General features: G+C 32.6%; 2 protein-coding genes across 4 annotated transcripts; both read left to right on the forward strand.

Moving 5' to 3' along the window:
* Nucleotides 1-516: 516 nt before the first annotated feature.
* On the forward strand, nt 517-7,505 carry LOC124827768 (diacylglycerol kinase 1-like). 3 transcript variants are annotated; one of them, XM_047300892.2, is made up of 13 exons: nt 517-744; nt 1,776-1,983; nt 2,102-2,224; nt 2,357-2,485; nt 2,979-3,064; nt 3,823-3,946; nt 4,441-4,489; nt 4,698-4,780; nt 5,323-5,387; nt 5,513-5,584; nt 5,791-5,878; nt 5,997-6,113; nt 6,974-7,505. In XM_047300892.2, exons 2-13 carry the CDS (start codon nt 1,789-1,791, stop codon nt 7,295-7,297), a joined length of 1,455 nt encoding a protein of 484 aa, XP_047156848.2. In that variant the 5' UTR covers nt 517-744; nt 1,776-1,788; the 3' UTR covers nt 7,298-7,505. The 3 variants fall into 3 exon arrangements, with proteins under 3 accessions (XP_047156848.2, XP_047156847.2, XP_047156845.2); XM_047300891.2 differs by having other exon boundaries at nt 517-739; XM_047300889.2 differs by lacking the exon at nt 517-744 and adding an exon at nt 787-1,075.
* Nucleotides 7,506-9,273: 1,768 nt separating this feature from the next.
* Nucleotides 9,274-11,658, forward strand: LOC124827767 (chlorophyll a-b binding protein 13, chloroplastic). The gene is made up of 3 exons (XM_047300888.2): nt 9,274-9,544; nt 9,897-10,058; nt 10,984-11,658. Exons 1-3 carry the CDS (start codon nt 9,404-9,406, stop codon nt 11,491-11,493), a joined length of 813 nt encoding a protein of 270 aa, XP_047156844.1. The 5' UTR covers nt 9,274-9,403; the 3' UTR covers nt 11,494-11,658.
* The last annotated feature ends 7,267 nt before the right edge of the window (nt 11,659-18,925 follow it).

Raw genomic sequence — 18,925 nt, forward strand, 5'->3', positions numbered from 1 at the left:
TGAAAGTAGCTGTGGAATACAATAAATGTCTATACATATAGAAGGACTTTTATTATCATTAGAGTAGAAAAAGTGCTATAAACACTAAGAATACCTATTACACGATAAAAAGAAGGCTAATTTACAATTTGTGTTCGAATCTATATTTCTTAGTTTTCTTCATCAATTATAGAACTTATTTAGATTATTTATAATCTTTTATAATTAAAATTAAATATATTTTAGATTATTTTAAAAAATTGTGTATTATCCTTAAATAAATTAAATATCAACTCCATTTACTAATTTTAAAACCACGCTCAAGTTACCCCACTTTGTATAAAATGGAAAGAAAACAAAAGTAAAGAAAAATGGGAAATTTCCACGTAAGGCAGTTCCGTTGGAGCGTGGGCCCCACTTTCAACGACGAACTGAACCATCGAAAAAGCCACTGAAACCGTGGCGTGACGCGGCAAAACCTGGCAGTAACTTTTCATTGTTTGAAAGCCTTCATCATCCTCTGTCACATTCAAACTTCACCTTTTCCTACATAAACCTTCTACGTTTCGTTTCAAAACCACTTCAATCGTTCGCACCATTAATCGACCTTCACATATATTCTCTACGCGCATTCCTTGGATTTTTTTCGAAGGAATCTACTCTTGCTTCGTAAGCTAAACAAACCAAACACTGTTTCTTCGGAACGCTCTCAGAATCTCGTTACAAAAGCAACTCGTCACGTTTATACGGTGCCGTTTCGGTAAGGTATCTTTTTTTTTTTTTTCTACTTTTCAAATATCTGCACACTGCTCACATACGTTACGTGATGCCTGTTTCGGGCGCAGGGCTCTGTTTGGAACTCCGAATAAATTAGCTTTTGTTTTCGCTTTTGCGGAATCCGGTTCTGTGAAAAATTCAACTCGAAAACAGTTGGTTTTGTTAAAAGTTCTTTCTCTTTTGTTGTTTGTGTTTCGTTTGGTTAGCTTTGCTGCGTTCGCCGAAGTAAAAAACGCGTAGCAAACGACACGCGTAAGTCGTTTGAGGAAATGGTGGTGAGAAATTGCAAGCGTTCGGTTTCTCGTTTTCTCGTTAGGAGGTGGTGGTGGTAGATCGTCATTATCGTGTTCCTTTTGCTTTGTTTATTTTATTTTATTTTTTTAATTTTCAACGCTCGATGTTTTATTTATTTATTTTCTTACTTGCTTTTGATTTTTTAATTTCTCGAAAAACTTTGATGCAGCTGTGTTTTTGGATATTAATTTTCAATTAGAATTAGAATTTCACTTTCTTAATTCGTAAGGAAAATTAAGTCAAACTCTAGTTTTTATGGAAGAATATTTCGTTTTTGTTCCAATTTATATATTTTAGAATTTATGTTTGACTTATATTTTGTTGTGTGACCAAAATACGCATTTTTGAAATGGCAATGGGTGATGGTAATTACTGTAGAAAGTCGAGGTAGTTTAGTACTTTGAATTACATACTGGTGGATCGTCATTACTGTTATTTTTGTTTTTAGTTTTTAAAGTTTTAAATTATTATCACTAGTTTTTTTTTATTCACTTGAAAATTTGGATGGAAAGAACTTTGATACAGCTCATAAGTTTATTTTGGTATTGTTTACGAATCAAAATTGTAAACTAAGAGCAAAAGTTTAGCATTAACATCATAAATTGGGTGAAATTTCAATTATCAAAGAACGACAGTAAACCTAAAAGCACGGAAGGAATTACATGAAAGTTTTGTTGCATTTATATTGAATGTGATTTTTTTTCTTTTGGTCATACAATATGCAGCTGGGAAATAGATATGGGAGACGGTAGTTATGATAGAACTTTGAGAGACTTCTGTATTCCAGATTACATACTAGTGTCAGGATCTGAGGGAAAAAGTGTCTCGCCTGTACCTGCATGTCCTGTGATTGTTTTCATAAACTCCAAAAGTGGTGGCCAGCTTGGAGGGGAGCTTCTTGTTTCCTATAGTACACTTCTTAACAAAAACCAGGTAAACTGTTTTTTTTCCTGATTTTGTCTTCTTTTTTTTTGCAAGTATCTGAGTTGTTTTTTTTAAGGTGGGACAACCTGTTTGATGGAAAGACAATTTAATTTAACTAATGTACCAGGTTTTTGATTTGGGAAAAAATGCTCCGGATAAGGTGCTGCAGAGGCTTTATGCTACTTTGGAAACGCTCAGGCACAATGGGGACGGTTTTGCAGCTGAAATTCAGAATAGATTGAATATAATTGTAAGATGATTGCCATGCTGTGATCTCTAATTCTGACGTACTTGTAGCAAGGAGGAAGATTGAAGTTGTTATAGTGTAATTATCTGATGATCTTTGATTACTCTATGTTTCTAATGTATTCTGGAAAATCAGGTTGCAGGTGGAGATGGTACTGCTAGCTGGCTTCTTGGAGTTGTATCTGACCTTAAATTACCTCATCCGCCACCAATTGCAACGATGCCATTGGGGACGGGAAATAATCTTCCCTTTGCATTTGGATGGGTATTTTTATTTAACTTTCTATTTAGTCTGCTGAACTCTGAATTTCATGATTGCTTGAATCAGTTTTCGTTTTGTTTAAGTTCTTATTGATAATGTGCATGTCGATCTCAATTCATGGAGTTTGACATTTCTTTGACTAGTTATAATCACAGATTAGTAGTAATTTTTGTTTACATTTTAACGGTCATTTTCTAGTGTGAATCTTATATGTCAAATTGCAATTCCAATTTTGAATTGCAACCCTAATTCTTGAGATGTGAGTTGCAACGCTATGTCTTGTTGTTTGCTGGATATCTTTTCTTGGACATTTTGCAATACACATCAATTGTCAATTTATTGCATGTGGGGTGTTCAATGATTTTTGATAGAAAATTAATAACTCAATACATTAAGGGCACCATCCTTTTCAACCGGGGTCAATTGCACGATATTGTTCTTTGCATTAAAGAGTCCATGAGTTGTACAGGTGCTGAACATAATTTATTATTTACAGGGAAAGAAAAATCCAACAACGGATATTCAATCAGTGACGTCATTCCTAATGAATGTAAAAGCGGCAAAGGAAATGAAAATAGACAGGTATGTACTCCTTTTATTTGAATTTTCAAGTTTATTGAAACTTCTCACGTGCATTTGCATAAATGTATGCTGTATTCAATATATCGTTGCTGAAAACATTCAGTGGAACTTTGCTGGAAACACAGTTGTCTAAAATGTTCTGGCTTCAGAAGTTGCGTGAACATTTGTAAGACTTGCGTCCGAGACCTGTGACAGACAACTGTGTATTTTGATGATAGGCTTCAGAAGTTGCACGCTTTGATTAAATACTATTTTTGCATTTGTATAGTGTACGTTTTTTGTCTTATGTTAAAGAAATTTCCCTTCCTTGTCCTCCCTTATTTTACTATAGTATTATTTATTACCACTAAGGTTTCAAGATATGATGTACTTTAAAAGTAATGAACATAGGATTTGTTTTTTTTTGCCTTCAGTAGCATTCTTGATTTCTCTTAGAATAACAGAGGTCTAGACCGAAATTAGGCACGTTGTGCGGTCGGGGTATGTTTTTTATGGTACAATATATCATGTATTAGGTTTATTGTTGATTTCTTTAGATTTTAACGATGTTAATTTTACATCCGTTAACCTTGTCGCCGCCTGATCAAATATATACCTGTGGTTTTCTCTTTGTTGCTAATGTGGAATTAGGATATTGGCTACTCTGTTTTCCTCTGCATCCAGCATTTCCATGTAGGAGCTTGAAGCATGTGACATATTTACCATCTTCTGTTAGTTATTTTGCAACTGAATAATGTCTTACTGCTGATTTTGTACAGCTGGCATATTGTAATGAGAATGAAGGCTCCAAAAGAAGGTTCATGTGACCCTATTGCACCCCTTGAGCTGCCTCACGCTATGCATGCATTTCAGCGTGTCTCTTCAACAGATAAGCTAAACATGGTGAGTCATGTGTATTTTTTCCTTTTCATTGTTGATGCCTGTACATATTTGTGCCGATAATTCTGTACTCATGGAGATGCCAACAAAGAGATCATGAATGAAATTAAAGATGCTTGTGAAGCCACAGAGTTATTAATCATTTGATGAAAAATAAGTTAATATTTACTATTATTAATTTCAGTTAGTTTCTTCTTTTTATCAAAAGATTAGGCAATTTCTGGTTCGTTCAGTCAAATATGACATCAAATTGTTATCCTTCATTTGGACGCTGCATAAAATGTATGTTATAGATGCATTAGAAGAGTTTACAATGGCAGGCCTATGACTTTAATGATTGTTTTTGTAATCACATGAATATAAAAGTAGTAGAGAAGTGATCCAAAATCGAATCAGGCAATTGTAGTGCTAAGCTTTTATTTCTTTAGTTTTTCTTCTTTGCGAGTCCTTTATATTTTCATTTACATGCTTATCAGTGAATTGTTGTATGTTTACAGGACGGTTACCACACTTATCGTGGGGGATTTTGGAACTACTTTAGCATGGGTAAGAAAAGAAGACTTGTCTTTAAACTGTTTGGGTGGGTGTGGCAAGTACCTTTCTGTGTACATTGGGAAAAGATTTTGAGCTGCGGAAGGGCAGAAGTTGCGTTACCACAGCATTGCTTCTGGGGCAAAATAAATTGAGTTTTAAAGCTTTTGTATCAGTGCAGCTAGAAAGTGAACCCTAAAATTGTGTATGTGTTCTAATGTAGGAATGGATGCTCAAGTATCTTATGCATTTCATTCACAGAGGAAGTTGCATCCAGAAAAGTTTAAAAATCAGTTATATAATCAGGTACCAAATTGCTCAATATAACATATGATATATATTGGAGCGATACATGGTTTTCAACTTTTCATTTTTGCTTCCATTTCATTATCCATATAGTTATACTAGATATTTGAATCTTATTGTTATCCAAGCTCAATATGGTTTTCTGATAAATACAAAATAGGTATAGAGGGTGGTAGTAAATTTTCAGCGAATAAACTCGAAATCTAATAGATTTTTGCTTGACATGCTTTTTCCAAATTAGCCGAGCATTTATATGATAGACAGGACGAATAGTATGCATCTGAAATTACTTAAGATGTTCAACTATTAATCTCTTCAACTGCAGTCTAGTTTGAAAGTCCTGGATATTCATTCAAGTGAAATTTCAATTATAAAGTAACTGAAAAATTTATGGAGGTCTTAGAAACGTATTACTTATCATTTAATCAAATCAATAATAGATTTTGAAGCTTTATCAGATATGTTTGGCATAAGTTAGGGGTGAATCTTCGTACTATTGTCAATAATTTGCCCTCTCATCTAGCCTTTCTTCTGTTAACCAGAGTGCCTATCTGAAGCTTGGCTGTTCACACGGATGCTTCTTTTCTTCTTGGTTTCAATCTTCACGGTTAGTTACTAAAGAGGCACCAAGTTTATCTTCGTTGTCTTTTTGTTTTCTGAATTATGTGGTGCTGAGTTTACAATTTATCTCACTATGGGAGCCTAATTCAGAATTATTAAATTCTGACACAGGAATATAGGTCAGCTGGCAAAGGTCAAAATAATGAAAAAAGGTCATTGGGAAGATCTCCACATACCTCGCAGGTGACGCTCTATGAAGACTCATTTCTTTTACATATTGAGCATTTTGTTTCTAGAAAATAAAAATATTATTATTCAAGGCATGTCTGGAAAAAAGCAACAACATAAGATGTAAGAATAATGCTCAAGAAGAAAGTGAACAAGACCTGTAACCTTGGTATAACTTTATGAATCTTCATACTTATTCAAACGTTTAATTTCATATACAGCATTCGGTCAATTGTTTGCCTGAACTTGCCCAGCTTTTCTGGTGGACTCAATCCTTGGGGAAAACCAAATAGGAAGAAATCAATTTATGTAAGTGCCAAATTTCATCATGTCTTTTCCTCAGGTGCCAAATATTTATTACATACTTGTTAAGAACTTGGACATATTTATTACATTTGAGGATTCTGATAAAATAATTTTGCCTCAGAGGGACCTGACTCTTCCCTATGTGGATGATGGCCTATTTGAGGTAGTTGGTTTTAGAGATGCTTGGCATGGTCTTGTTTTGCTTGCACCAAATGGACACGGGACTCGTTTGGCACAGGTAAGGACGCGTTGGTTTTATAATCATACCAGCTGTTATTACTTTTTTTCTTTTCTTGATATATAATATATATGATGTTACTTTTATTTCACTAGGTCTTGTTGGTTTCATGTTTAGAAAAATTACTTTAATAAAAATAGTAAAATACGTTAACAAAGTTATGTGTCTATTAACTTATTTAATGTTTTAATTATAAAATATTAAAATGGATATTCTCACTATTAATTGCTAAAATACCACCTGTGTAATTAATAGTAAATATACAAAGTAAATATTACTTGATTTGATAAAATGATTTCATTTACCTACAAAATTTTGTATGCGAAATAATGAAAACAACTTTTGGACTCCCGTTATTTCGTTTTTTTAAAGCTTGTTTGAAAACAAAAGGTAAAGTAGAAATGATGTGACATTTTTATTAATTAAAGTGAGTAATTGAAAACATTTTATTAAATCAAACATATCTAATTTTTTGAGTTCAAATACTCTTTTGGATTTTTTGTCCTATTTCTCTATTGATGTTTTCAAAATACAGTGATCTTAATATATTAAAAGTTCTTTTAATCTTCTTTTGAAGACATACAAAAAACTCTGTAGAAAATCCAAACTCAAATTCTCTTTTTTGTAATGGAAAATAAAGTGAAAAATACTTTGTAATGGAAAACAAAAACAAAAATAGAAAATATTTTTCCCTTCCAAATAGAGTTGTTTTTACAATTCCAATTTAATTTAAACAAAAGTTAATTATTTCTGTTGAGCAAACAGTGATTTATACAACAGAACAAGCGATTTAAGTTATCCTTTCTACCCCTTCCTTTGTTTGGTCAAACTTATGTTTGTATGCTGCTCTCACCACACAGACAAGCAGAATCCGATTTGAGTTTCACAAGGGTGCAGCTGACTGCACATTCATGAGAATTGACGGAGAGCCATGGAAACAACCCCTCCCAAAAGATGATGACACAGTCGTTGTTGAGATATCACACCATGGTCAAGTTAGCATGCTTGCCACCCAATTGTGCCGTTCTAAAAGTATGTATGATCCCTCCTCACCTTCCGTTGACCGGGAAGAAGATGATAGCACTGATGAAGAACTAGAAGAAGATTGCGAAGAACGCCGCAAATTTGGTGCAGCTGATACATTCAAATACCCTGATGGGATTCATATATCTCAAGTAAGTTAGTGTACAGAAAGGAATAGCCATGAGTACATAGTAGCATTGTTTTCTGGTGTTGGTCAATTTTTCCTTACTCTTTCTTATAAAATTACTGTTGTACATCTCATGGTAAATAGTAACGTTTGAGGGTTTCCTTTCTAACCAAGATTAGGTGTATGTATGACAAAATCTATTCTTTGATTTCAATGGCAATTTTGGAGATATTGTTGTTTCATGTGTACTACATTCCTATTTCTTGGGGGAAAACTCTCCAAACAAAATATGGCACTAATCTATGAATCGATTCTTTTTAAAACTTTTGGTTTATTATTAGATTTTTTTGAAAATCTTTCTTCTAACACTTGATGAAAGGGTATGTTTTCTCACAATCAAATAAACAAGAAGATAACACTAGGGATATTGAGATTACAAGATATTTTTTCATATTGATTTGAATCTTCTTTATTCTAATTATTCAATATAATAAAATATGTATAAGATTAATCTTTCTTATTAAGAAAATAAGCCTAAAGTAATGTATTTATAATAACGAAAATATGAGCTAAAGTCCAAATATAAATGAATATATAAAAATAATATAATTAATATATAGACTATATTTTCTTAATTAATAAAACACAATATATCCAACACTCTTCTTCGTGTTGATGTATATAAATTTTATATATCAAACTTGTTATAAATATAATAAATTATTCATATTCATCAATATTTGGTGAAAATATTTACTAACTAATAATTTGAGTTAACAAACTTAGTTTTACTTTTTTCTTCCGATACAATCTTCTCTTAAATGAAATGACATTCAATCTCATTATGATCAAATAGGTATGGACTAGATACATATCAATTTATAGAGATACATATATTCGATTAGGAACATATTCTATATTGTCATGATTAATGAAAATTTAGACATATACAATATATAATTTAATCAATTATCTTAAGAAATAATCAATCATTATTTATGAAAACACATATTGAAGAAAATGTAATTTATTATTGCTTCAGTTACATGATTATTAGTTCAAACATTTAAAATTTATTTGTAAAAGATAATCAGTTAAGTTTTAATTGTCTTAATAGATTAACTATTCAAGTGAAAAACATTTTCAGCCAACTAAAAAAGTAATCAATTATGATAAAATCTACTTCATTAATAGCACAACCAAACATTCTTAAAAATAGAATCAATCAGCATCGAAAGAGATAATCGTATGAAATAATTTGTTCTGTCTAATCATAATCAAATAATATTAACTCTTGTTTAAGTTAATATAACTCAGATGGTATACTGATTTCATGTCGATATACGCAATAAGAGTATAATATGAATCTATATGACCGATTTGCAATAATGATTACTCAAGATAGAAATTATACCAAAATTCTAGGAATGTGAAAAAATTTATCAAACAAATAAAAACCCAAATAAAAAAGATGGACTATTCGATAGAACAATTTACCTTCAAGAAAACAAATAAAGTTGCCAACTCCTCACATAATAGAGAAAGAATTTAGAGATGCATAAAAATAAAACACTCACTCCAAATTTAATTATTATCGATTAAAACTTATTTAGAACTTTTTCTCTTTCATAACGTTGAATCTGTTCTTGAAAGGTGAAAAACGGGATTTAAAATTTAAATGGAAGCGGAGAAAACTGCAGAGAGAAAATAAAATGAAAATTTTAAAGACGTGAAGAAAGCGACGGAAGATTTGAATATTCTCGACAGCATATCTCTAACATATTAATAAAGAAAATACATTTTCCAAATATTCAGGCAGAAATAAGACAAGTCTTTTTTTCAATATTATTAAGCAAAAGATAAAATGTGGATAGAAGGATGAGTTGGAGATTCTACAAATCTTTCGAAGCTTTCTCATTGGTTGCTCCAAACAACACAGTCCCCACCACAAACATGCGATGACATTGTTGTCTTCCTAACCACTCATGTCCCTCAGATTTTCTTTCCCTACACACAATGCTTCATGCACACATCCTCTTCCTAGTTTCTACCATCTTCTCTTGAACCATTCTCCCAGTCTTCTTCTATTTAAGCAAGTTAAAGGTTTCAACTTTCAGCTGAAAAAAAGTACTTGGAAGCCATGGCAGCAACATTAATGGCAGCAGCCTCTGCAAGCACTGGCACTGTCCTTAAACCAACACCTTTCCTTGGCCAAAGTAGGGCAACCAATGCCAACCCTCTTAGAGATGTTGTCTCCATGGGACCTGGGAAATACATCATGGTACTTTCCAAAACACACACACACACACACACACATATATATATATATATATATATATATATATATGTTGTAGATGTTTTTTTACTAAGAGTTCATTACCAAGTTGTAATGTTAGATTTGTTAATTTATCTAGATGTAACTTCAATAGCTATCACCGTGTCAGTCAACAGTATACTATTTACAGTTTAGAAGAATTTTCTTAACAAGTTATATTTTTTATATTTGTTTAGATATTCTGGTATGAAACTATGACCTTCTAGCATAGTTGTTAGAAGAAAAGGAGGACCTTTTCATATGTTTTCTTACTGGTTTTGGCTCATATGTAGTGTTATCTGTGTTGATGAGTGAGCAGGGAAATGAATTGTGGTATGGTCCAGACAGAGTGAAATACTTGGGACCCTTTTCGGCTCAGACTCCCTCTTATTTGACTGGAGAATTCCCAGGGGACTATGGATGGGACACTGCTGGATTGTCTGCTGATCCTGAAGCATTTGCCAAGAACAGGGCTCTTGAGGTCACTCATTTTGCTTACACTGCTATGAAAACATTTCAGTTCTTCATATATAGGATCAAATTTCATAAGGTTTCATGTCAGCACAAACAAAACCATTCATCAAGTTTCTTTAACATGAAAAATATTTGCTTTTCCTGACACAACATTGTTGGCTCTAACTGGTTTTTCATCTAAACAAAGAACCAATATCAGTAATGTTCCTTCATAAACATCTAGTTCTAGTATCCCTCCACACCATAAATTGCTCTCTGCAATAAAAGTCATCTTTCTTTAATGGCTTTTCTAATTTGCTTTAGATATAAATTCATTTGTATTATACTTCCTGTAGTCTTTTTACAAGTTTTTATTTTGGTCTTGGTCCTGTGTTTCAGAAGTTTGGTTTTCCAGTCCCTATAATCTTTTTAGACCCTATCCTCATACACATATTTTGTTTTTGATCACACAGCAAGACTAATTCTTTAACAAAGGAGAACACAAGATTCAAAAATAGCATGTTTGGTAATCTGTTGAGAAGTAAGAAATTACATTGCAGATGTGAAAACTGTAACTGTTAGCTTCTTAAACTCACATCCGAAATGTGAAAAAATCACATCCAAGATTTGAAACCAAACATGGTCTAATAGTACAGGAACCAAACCAGAATTGAGAAAACTACAGCATTCCCAAATTTTGGATTGGATTCAATACTTTTACACACAACAAATTTTTACACTCATTTTACACTATTCTTCACCACCCTTTTCTTTTTATTTACAAATATAAAAGTTCACTTTTTTTATATGACTATTTACTATCATCAATGTCAAATGAATGTTTTCCCAGTGTCAAAGAGTTTCTTACTTTTGGATTGAACCCTTTTGTTTCCTGAAGAAATGATTAAAGGCATGCCATGTTGAGACATACTGAAATTGTTATATGAAACAAGGTGATCCATGGGCGTTGGGCTATGCTTGGAGCACTAGGATGCATCACCCCAGAAGTGCTTGAGAAGTGGCTGAAAGTGGACTTCAAGGAGCCAGTTTGGTTCAAAGCAGGAGCTCAAATATTCTCAGAAGGTGGCCTAGACTATCTGGGGAACCCTAACCTTGTGCATGCACAAAGCATCTTGGCCGTGCTAGGGTTCCAAGTTGTGCTTATGGGTCTTGTTGAAGGATTTCGCATCAATGGTCTTCCTGGTGTGGGAGAGGGCAATGATCTCTACCCTGGTGGCCAATACTTTGACCCTCTTGGCCTTGCTGATGACCCTGTCACTTTTGCTGAGCTCAAGGTTAAGGAGATCAAGAATGGAAGGTTGGCCATGTTCTCCATGTTTGGATTCTTTGTGCAAGCCATTGTCACTGGGAAAGGACCACTTGAGAACCTTTTGGATCACCTTGACAACCCTGTGGCTAACAATGCTTGGGTCTATGCCACCAAGTTTGTGCCTGGCTCTTAGATTTCTTTTTCCTTTCCTTCCTTTCTATGAATGCCATCATATGGAAATTTCCTTGTAGATTAACTGTCACTGTGTTTATCAGATTAGTAGACATTTTCAAACAACGTACAATAGTGTAATCATTTGTGTATTCATTTCTTTAACACAAGCAAAGTACATTTAACATATGAAAAGACCAAAGAACAACTAAGAAATATATTAATCAAACAATATCATGTTCACTCGGATATTATGCAGGAACATTCTTGATATTTTTACATTCTTTTGCTCCACCCCTGCAACAAAATGTCCAAACTAGGTCCCAACACAAATTTGGATACTCTAGAGTTAATGGCATACCTCTTGCTTTTGAGAATCCATGCATAGCTTCCCTTAGACACCAACTTTGCTTAAAAACTATTTATTTACTGTATGTCCTCTTGTCATACAATAGAAGCAACAGGTTACTTGTGAGGTGTATGATAGCTTTTTGAAATTTTTAACTTTTGTTTCTTTGGATGCAACAAACCCAACACCTTTTTTATCATTCATTTATCGGTAGAATCTAGGATGACATTTAGGTTATATTTTCCAATATTTAATCTTGCAACTTCACATTGAAGAAATTTTATTTTTCCTTCTAAATGTTTTTCCAAATTCATGACTCACAGTCACAAGAAAAGTTATAAATCATTTCAAAACCTTCCAAATTAGTTTTAAGGTTTGTGTTTTTCTCTTTTCATTTTGTTTAACCTTATTCTCTAACCACCTATTTTCTCCCTTCATTCTATTGTTAAAAAGAAGAGTGTTTTTGTTTTTTCATGCATTTCATTGAATGCATAAAGAAGTTGAGCATTATTTACATGTTCAAAAAAATTGAGCCACTTACACTTCTTGTTTCGGAAAGTTGGCCAACAAGTAAACATAAATTTGCTTCTTCTTTCCACTCTCCCTGGATGAACTTAAGGAAGATGCATTGTCCTCCCAAGTAATGCATGCTTTCTTATTCTTAAAACCTTTCTTACTTTTTCTGTTATCAATAGGGTTAGTCTCTAATAAAAGGACATTTAGGTTTTGTAGAACCTGATTTACTACATTCATAACATATAGGAACAAAAGGCTAACCATTTTTCTTGTTCATCCTGTTTAGCTACTGATTCTTGTTTACATTTTTGTTTCTCAAGAACTTTAAGAACTTGTTTACCAACAAACCCTGATTCTCATTATTTGAATTGTATATTTCTTTCTTGATTAAGCTTTTAAGGTTATGTTTCTCTTCCTTTTTTTTTCCATTCTTTTTCTTCTTCTTCCTTGAGTCTTCATAACCCAAGTTTATGCTCTCTCAGCTTCCCAAGCAAGACTATCATGTGCATGGTTGTAAGATTTCTAGATTCATATATGCTAATAACCTTAAGATTTTAGGACTTATTCAAACTTTGCAAGATTTTTATATTCAATTCTTTAGTATCAAATTTCATACCTAAATCCATGACATGGTTAACAATGTATGTGAATCTTTTTTGCATATCACAAATGCTTTTATCTTACATCATTGTGAATATTTCATATTCTTGAATCAAATTAGGAGGGGGTGGGGTTGAATAGTGTCTTATATTTTATCACTTTTGTTGTTTTTGAACGGTCAACATTTAATGATATTTAATGCTTATTCAGAATAACAAAGTAGTGTTTACATTTTCCACCGTTGAAGTAACGTTTATCAATTAAGCTTTCTCTAAGATACCAAACGTTGAATAAAAACTTCATTACTTGACAACGTAAAGAGTTTAACTCATGGTACCATCTAGTCTGTTGCAAACGTCTTTTGAAATATTGTCTTTTTAGAGCAAGAACGTTTAGCAGGTTTCGTTTTCTTCATGTTTTTGGATTTTTGTTTGAGGCTTTTAAAGGTTTTTGCCAAAGACATATATTCACTTTTCGAGAGTTCAACCGAATACCATTTGGTACTGTAGCTTACACGTTTGACACAACTCTCTTAGACACTTTGACTTGTGAGTCGTTTAATGTTCTATCTGAATGTTTTGACTTAGTTATTTTTGCGTTTCTTGACGTTGCTAGATGATTTGGGGATTTTGAGCCTAATTCTTATGTTTCTTCCTATTCTTCTAGTTATGAAATTTTCATATTTATGTTGTTTAATGTTATTTGATTAAACTTCAAAACATGAGATCATTTAGAGATATAAGTCTTATAAATGATTTTGTCTTAACATTGTTCCTTCATGAATAACCTCAGACTTATCACATTTTGTTCACAATTTTTCATAGAGATCCTATAAAACATTTCCAAGGTGAGTGCAAAAGCTATGATGTTTCTTGCCTTGACAACTTATTGTTCTTTCCTTGTTTTTGTCCAATGAGAAAAGTCATTTTCCTTTTTCTTATTGTTAATTACTTGTATAGGAACTAAAGGTCTGACAATATCCCAAATTATCCTATCATTATATTCTAAAGGTATTTGCATTATAGTTTGTCAACAATGATAATTTTTTGCATGGAAAAGTGAATGTTTATTAATAATAGCACATTTGGAAACATTTGAATTTTTCAAGCCACATTGAAATATCAAAATCTTTATTTTGATTAACTTTTAAAACCTGGCTATGATAATTGTTATAAAAGAATTTATGATTTTGCTAAAAGAAGAGGGGATGAATTATTTTTAATACTTTTTCAAAAGATTTTTCTTTTCTTCAAGTTCTTTTAAAACTATCCAATTTACAAAATTGAAAGCAATGGAAATTAAGATTACACAAGTTTATGCAAGTTTAGATCACAAATGATCATATAGATTCAACCTTAGAATAACTAGATTCAACTATCTTCAAAAATTTGTACAAACACTTTTCTAGTAAACTAGCTCAATTCTCCCTCCATGGCTAAAATCCAAGAGCTTCCTCTATGTTTTTTTGCCTCAATTTGAGACACCAAAGTCATGGCAAATTCATTCTTGAATGAAGATCTAGTTTTGATATAATTGTTTCTCTCTTATAATTTAATAATGAGGTTGTTAGAGAAAAAGTTAGACGAATAACAAATCAATAAAGATGCAAGTGATTTGCTTGATATGCAATACAACACTATGTAGTTTGAGTTTATGTATGATAAAGCACAAATGATCTCATATGATAAAATACATAGAAGTAAGTTAACCTCATATCACACGAAAAATATATAAATGTCTATTCTATCTTGTAGAGAATGTTTATCCCTTCCATCTGTCAAAGAGGTACATTGGCCAAAGGACCAAACAAATCAAAAGATCTCTCGAGTGAAGACCTGAAGCTAATTTTCTTCACCAAATCCATGAAAAAAAGCATATTTTTAACCTTGATAAAATTGTAAACATTGTACAACACTATATTTTAAGATGAATCAAGGAAATGCACAATGCCCAAGAAAGACATATCCAACTTTTAGGATGTTAAGAAAATGAAGAAAGAAAATTATTTGCTATATGGAATGCATTAAATGTATCCATAATTATCAAGCTCCACAATTGAAGAAAGGCTTTAAAAAAAAGCTAAAGTTGCTCACAACCATAAATTACTCCAAAAAAAAATACTTTCTTTTATAGTTTATATAAATCTTTTCAAGAACAAGAAAAAAATAGAGAGACCATGTCTATAGTGCAAAAGTGCCACCAAAACTTTATAGGCCAAAAAAAAACTTCAAAAAATGACATTACTAATGTTCGACTCAGCAAGCTAGAAGGAAGAGTACTTTAGTCTCTCATATGTCAATAGACAATTATGTTCTCTAACAAGAAAAAGTGTGATCAATGGTCACAAATATTTCAACGTCTACATATTTTTCAAGAGGTTGTTCGATAAAAAAAAATACTTATTTAAGCTAGAAGTAGCTTATGATAGAATACTTGTTCAACTAAAAAGTTGCTTGTGAAAGAATACTTGTTTAACACAAAAATGAATTGTAGAAAGAATACTTGAGCAAGGTCAACTAAGAGTAGTTAGGAGCCGAAGTAATATTATATTGAGTCAGGAGTGACTTGAGAAAGGACACTTAGTTGAATCAAGAGTGGTTAGGAAAATAATACTTGATTCAGCCAAGAGTAGCGTGGAAAAGAATACTTGATCAAGACATGAGTGATTTATAGAAAAAATACTTAAAGGATTAGTCAAGTGTGACTATAAATCCAAACAATACTCAAGGAGTAACCAATAATGGCTATGAGCCCAAACAATACTCGTTTTATACCTCATAACATTAACCTACTTAGTGAAACTCAATTGGTTAATTGAGAATTTAACGTAGTGTACATGGTCGGACAAACCAACATAAAAAGTTGTGTATAAATTTCTTCTCTATCTTTTACTTTGCATGTTATTATCCACAGTAACAAAGAAGTGGAGAAATTTGAAGACAAGCTTAACAAGTTTTTTCTACAAAACAAAATAAATCAATCAAAGGTTAACTTTTTGTCTGTTACACCTTATCAAACAAAACTAAATATATAAAACTATTGTGTGAATATTTCCTATGAGATGATATTTGCTGAAAGTTTAAAAAAGTTTTAGGAATACAATTCAATAATTTCCTCTTGTGTTTTCTCCGTTTTCACATAAGTAAAAAGAATTGGGTGTATATTTTTCTTGTTGTAAATAAATTGTGATATTAAGTATAAGTTGTTACCCATAATAATGATTTATGTGGACTCATACTTTATTCCATACAAATTCCTATACTAGATTTGAGTGGTTACCCTTGGGGCAATATGTGATTACTTTAATTTGTTGTGTTTGTGTCTGTTAATACAATGTTGTATTTTCTTTCTCGGCATGAACTATATAAAATTATAAGAGGGTTGCTCCCTCCACCACCACCTATACTCCCTGCACCTCTCCAAAAAATTTGTAATGACAAAATCACCTTTAAAATTTTAACTTTTTACTTTAACTTTAAAACCCTAAATCATCCGCAACCCCCCCCCCCCCACTCAGTCTCACTTTCTCCCCCACATCCGTCTCTCACTCTCTTCCCACATCCGCCTCCCTCTCTTCCCACATCCTTTTTGAGATCCGTTTGGTGTTGTCGGAGATCCGTTTGGTGTTGTCGGAGAGCCGTTGGTGGTGCGGTGGTGTGGGTGTTCCTGTTGCGGTGGTGTGGAGGTGGTGGTAGGCGGTGGTTCGTGGGCGGTGCGTTAGTGGGTGGAGAAAGCTGCTGGAGGTTAGTTTTCTTATTCTGGTATTTTGTTGTTCCGTTTCTGTGGAGGGGATGACCGGAGCGCCATAACGGATGTCGCACATCCGTTTGGCACTGAAACGGATGTCGACGGATCATCACCTCCGTTGAAGGATTGACATCCGCACCTGAGACGAAGCTCCTCCTGCTGCTCCGATAACCACCACCACCTTAAACGTTCCAGCACAACCCACCACTGCAGTTCCTTGCCAGCCAACGTTCCAGCACAGCCCACCACCACACCGACTCACACCACGCACACTTACCCCACCACCACAATCTAGCTCGGAAGGAGAAGAAGAAAAGCATGAATGATTTTCGTGTGCACAGTTTACTGGTCTATGGGGGTGCATTTGTTATAAAGGAGAGGAGAATACTAATTAATGAAAGTAGGTTAATGTTGTTGGTAAAAATTTACTGCAGGGCAATTTGGTAATGGGGAGGTGTAGGGAGTATTGAGTGGAGGTGGAGGGAGCATCTCTCAAATTATAAATAATTTGCAATTTATATGATATTTATTATTGTTTGTTTCCTTTTATTTTATTCATTGTAAGTAAGAGTTAATATTGATTTGGTAAAATTCTTTCTATGTGAGTGCATATAATCATTGCAAAATTTATAAGATTTTTTAATATAGAAAATATGAACTTATTGGATGTTATGGAATCATTTAACTCCATTTGACTTGTGCATTTTACCTCAAACACATTATCCAAAGAAAAGTTCTCATGTTGTTTGAAACTAACATTGTTGCTTGACGTGTTGAGATTATATCAAATTATTTATTCTTATATCCATTTGACGTGTTGAGATTATATCAAATTATTTATTCTTATATCCATTTGTGAAATTCGATTAATGTTTTGATAGTTCATTAAATGTTATTCAATGTTACCCTCACTGAATCATGTGTTAGTTTTTGTGTTAATTTATGTAAATGCATCCAAATTTTATGGCAAATGAATGTGGAAACTTATTAGGTAAAATCAATGGAAAATATCCTTGAAAAAGGTTGTGACATTTTCCACAAATAAATTTGCGAGAAATTACCTAATGAAACGGTGTGACCTTCTCATGAAAAATATTTGTCAAAAATTATCCATGAAAAGTAAAATCGATCGGAAACATTTATTATCCATGAAGAGACTTATTGGATGAGCTCACTAGTATTTGAATCCATGAGTAAGTTTATAGTATATAAATCATTTTGTAGACTATTGTACACAAAATTACTTATAGTAAGACTTATCATGTAAGACTTGATAAGCTTAGTATGTTTTCTAGAGAGGTTGTCTTTATTTTTATACCTTGATCATATATTATAATTGTTCACCTTTTATAGTAACTTTTTATATCGATTGAAATCTATCAAGTATAAAAAGTGACACGGTAGCAAAAATCGTAAATATGAGAAGTTCTTCTATATCGATTACACTCACAAAAAAAAGTTGTATGGTGATAAGACTGTAATAAATTACAGATATTTCTATATCAGTTTCACCAAAACAGGTATAGAAAATCATTTTTTTATACCAATTAAATCTAGAACCAATATAGAAATAACACGGTTGATAAATCTTTTCTTAATACAATTTTTCATAATTTTGATAATATAACCTTTAAGATGCTTTTTTGTAAAATTACTTTAATTTATTATTGTATTTGTATCTTTTAATAGAATGTTATATTTTCCTTTCTCACATGAGTTATATAAAATTATAAACAATATCCTATTTATATTATATTTGTTATTGTTTGTTTTCTCTTATTTTATTCAAGCTTAATACAACTCTTGGTCCCTATTTTTGTCAATTTTGTTTGATGTGAGACTCACTTTTTTCGAATGTTCAATGTAGTCCTTAATTTCGTCATTTATATTCAGTTAGGTCATTTTTGTTGACGACGTTTAAATCGTTAACGGTAAAATATCCACAACACCAATCCGTGAATTACATGACAGTTATTGGCTAACGTGGCTAGGACCAAAGTTGACTAAGGATGGTCGCGCCAATGAGGGCTTGACATGTGTCAACCCCTTTCTTCACCCAAAAATTAGGGTTTTAGATTTGCATTTGCAGATTGGGGAAAAGCTTGCTCCAGTGCCGTCACGCGAGAATAGGGTTTCTCCTTCACGACGAATATGGTGAACTTCGTGATAGTTGGTTTGCTTATAGGTTTTTCTCTTGTAGGTGAATGAAGAATAAGCGGTGGAGAAGCTTGCGGAGAGGCGC

The sequence above is a fragment of the Vigna umbellata genome, chromosome 3 (assembly GCF_029865625.1).
Source record: "Vigna umbellata cultivar VRB3 chromosome 3, Vumbellata_1.0, whole genome shotgun sequence".
Classification (NCBI taxonomy): domain Eukaryota; kingdom Viridiplantae; phylum Streptophyta; class Magnoliopsida; order Fabales; family Fabaceae; genus Vigna; species Vigna umbellata.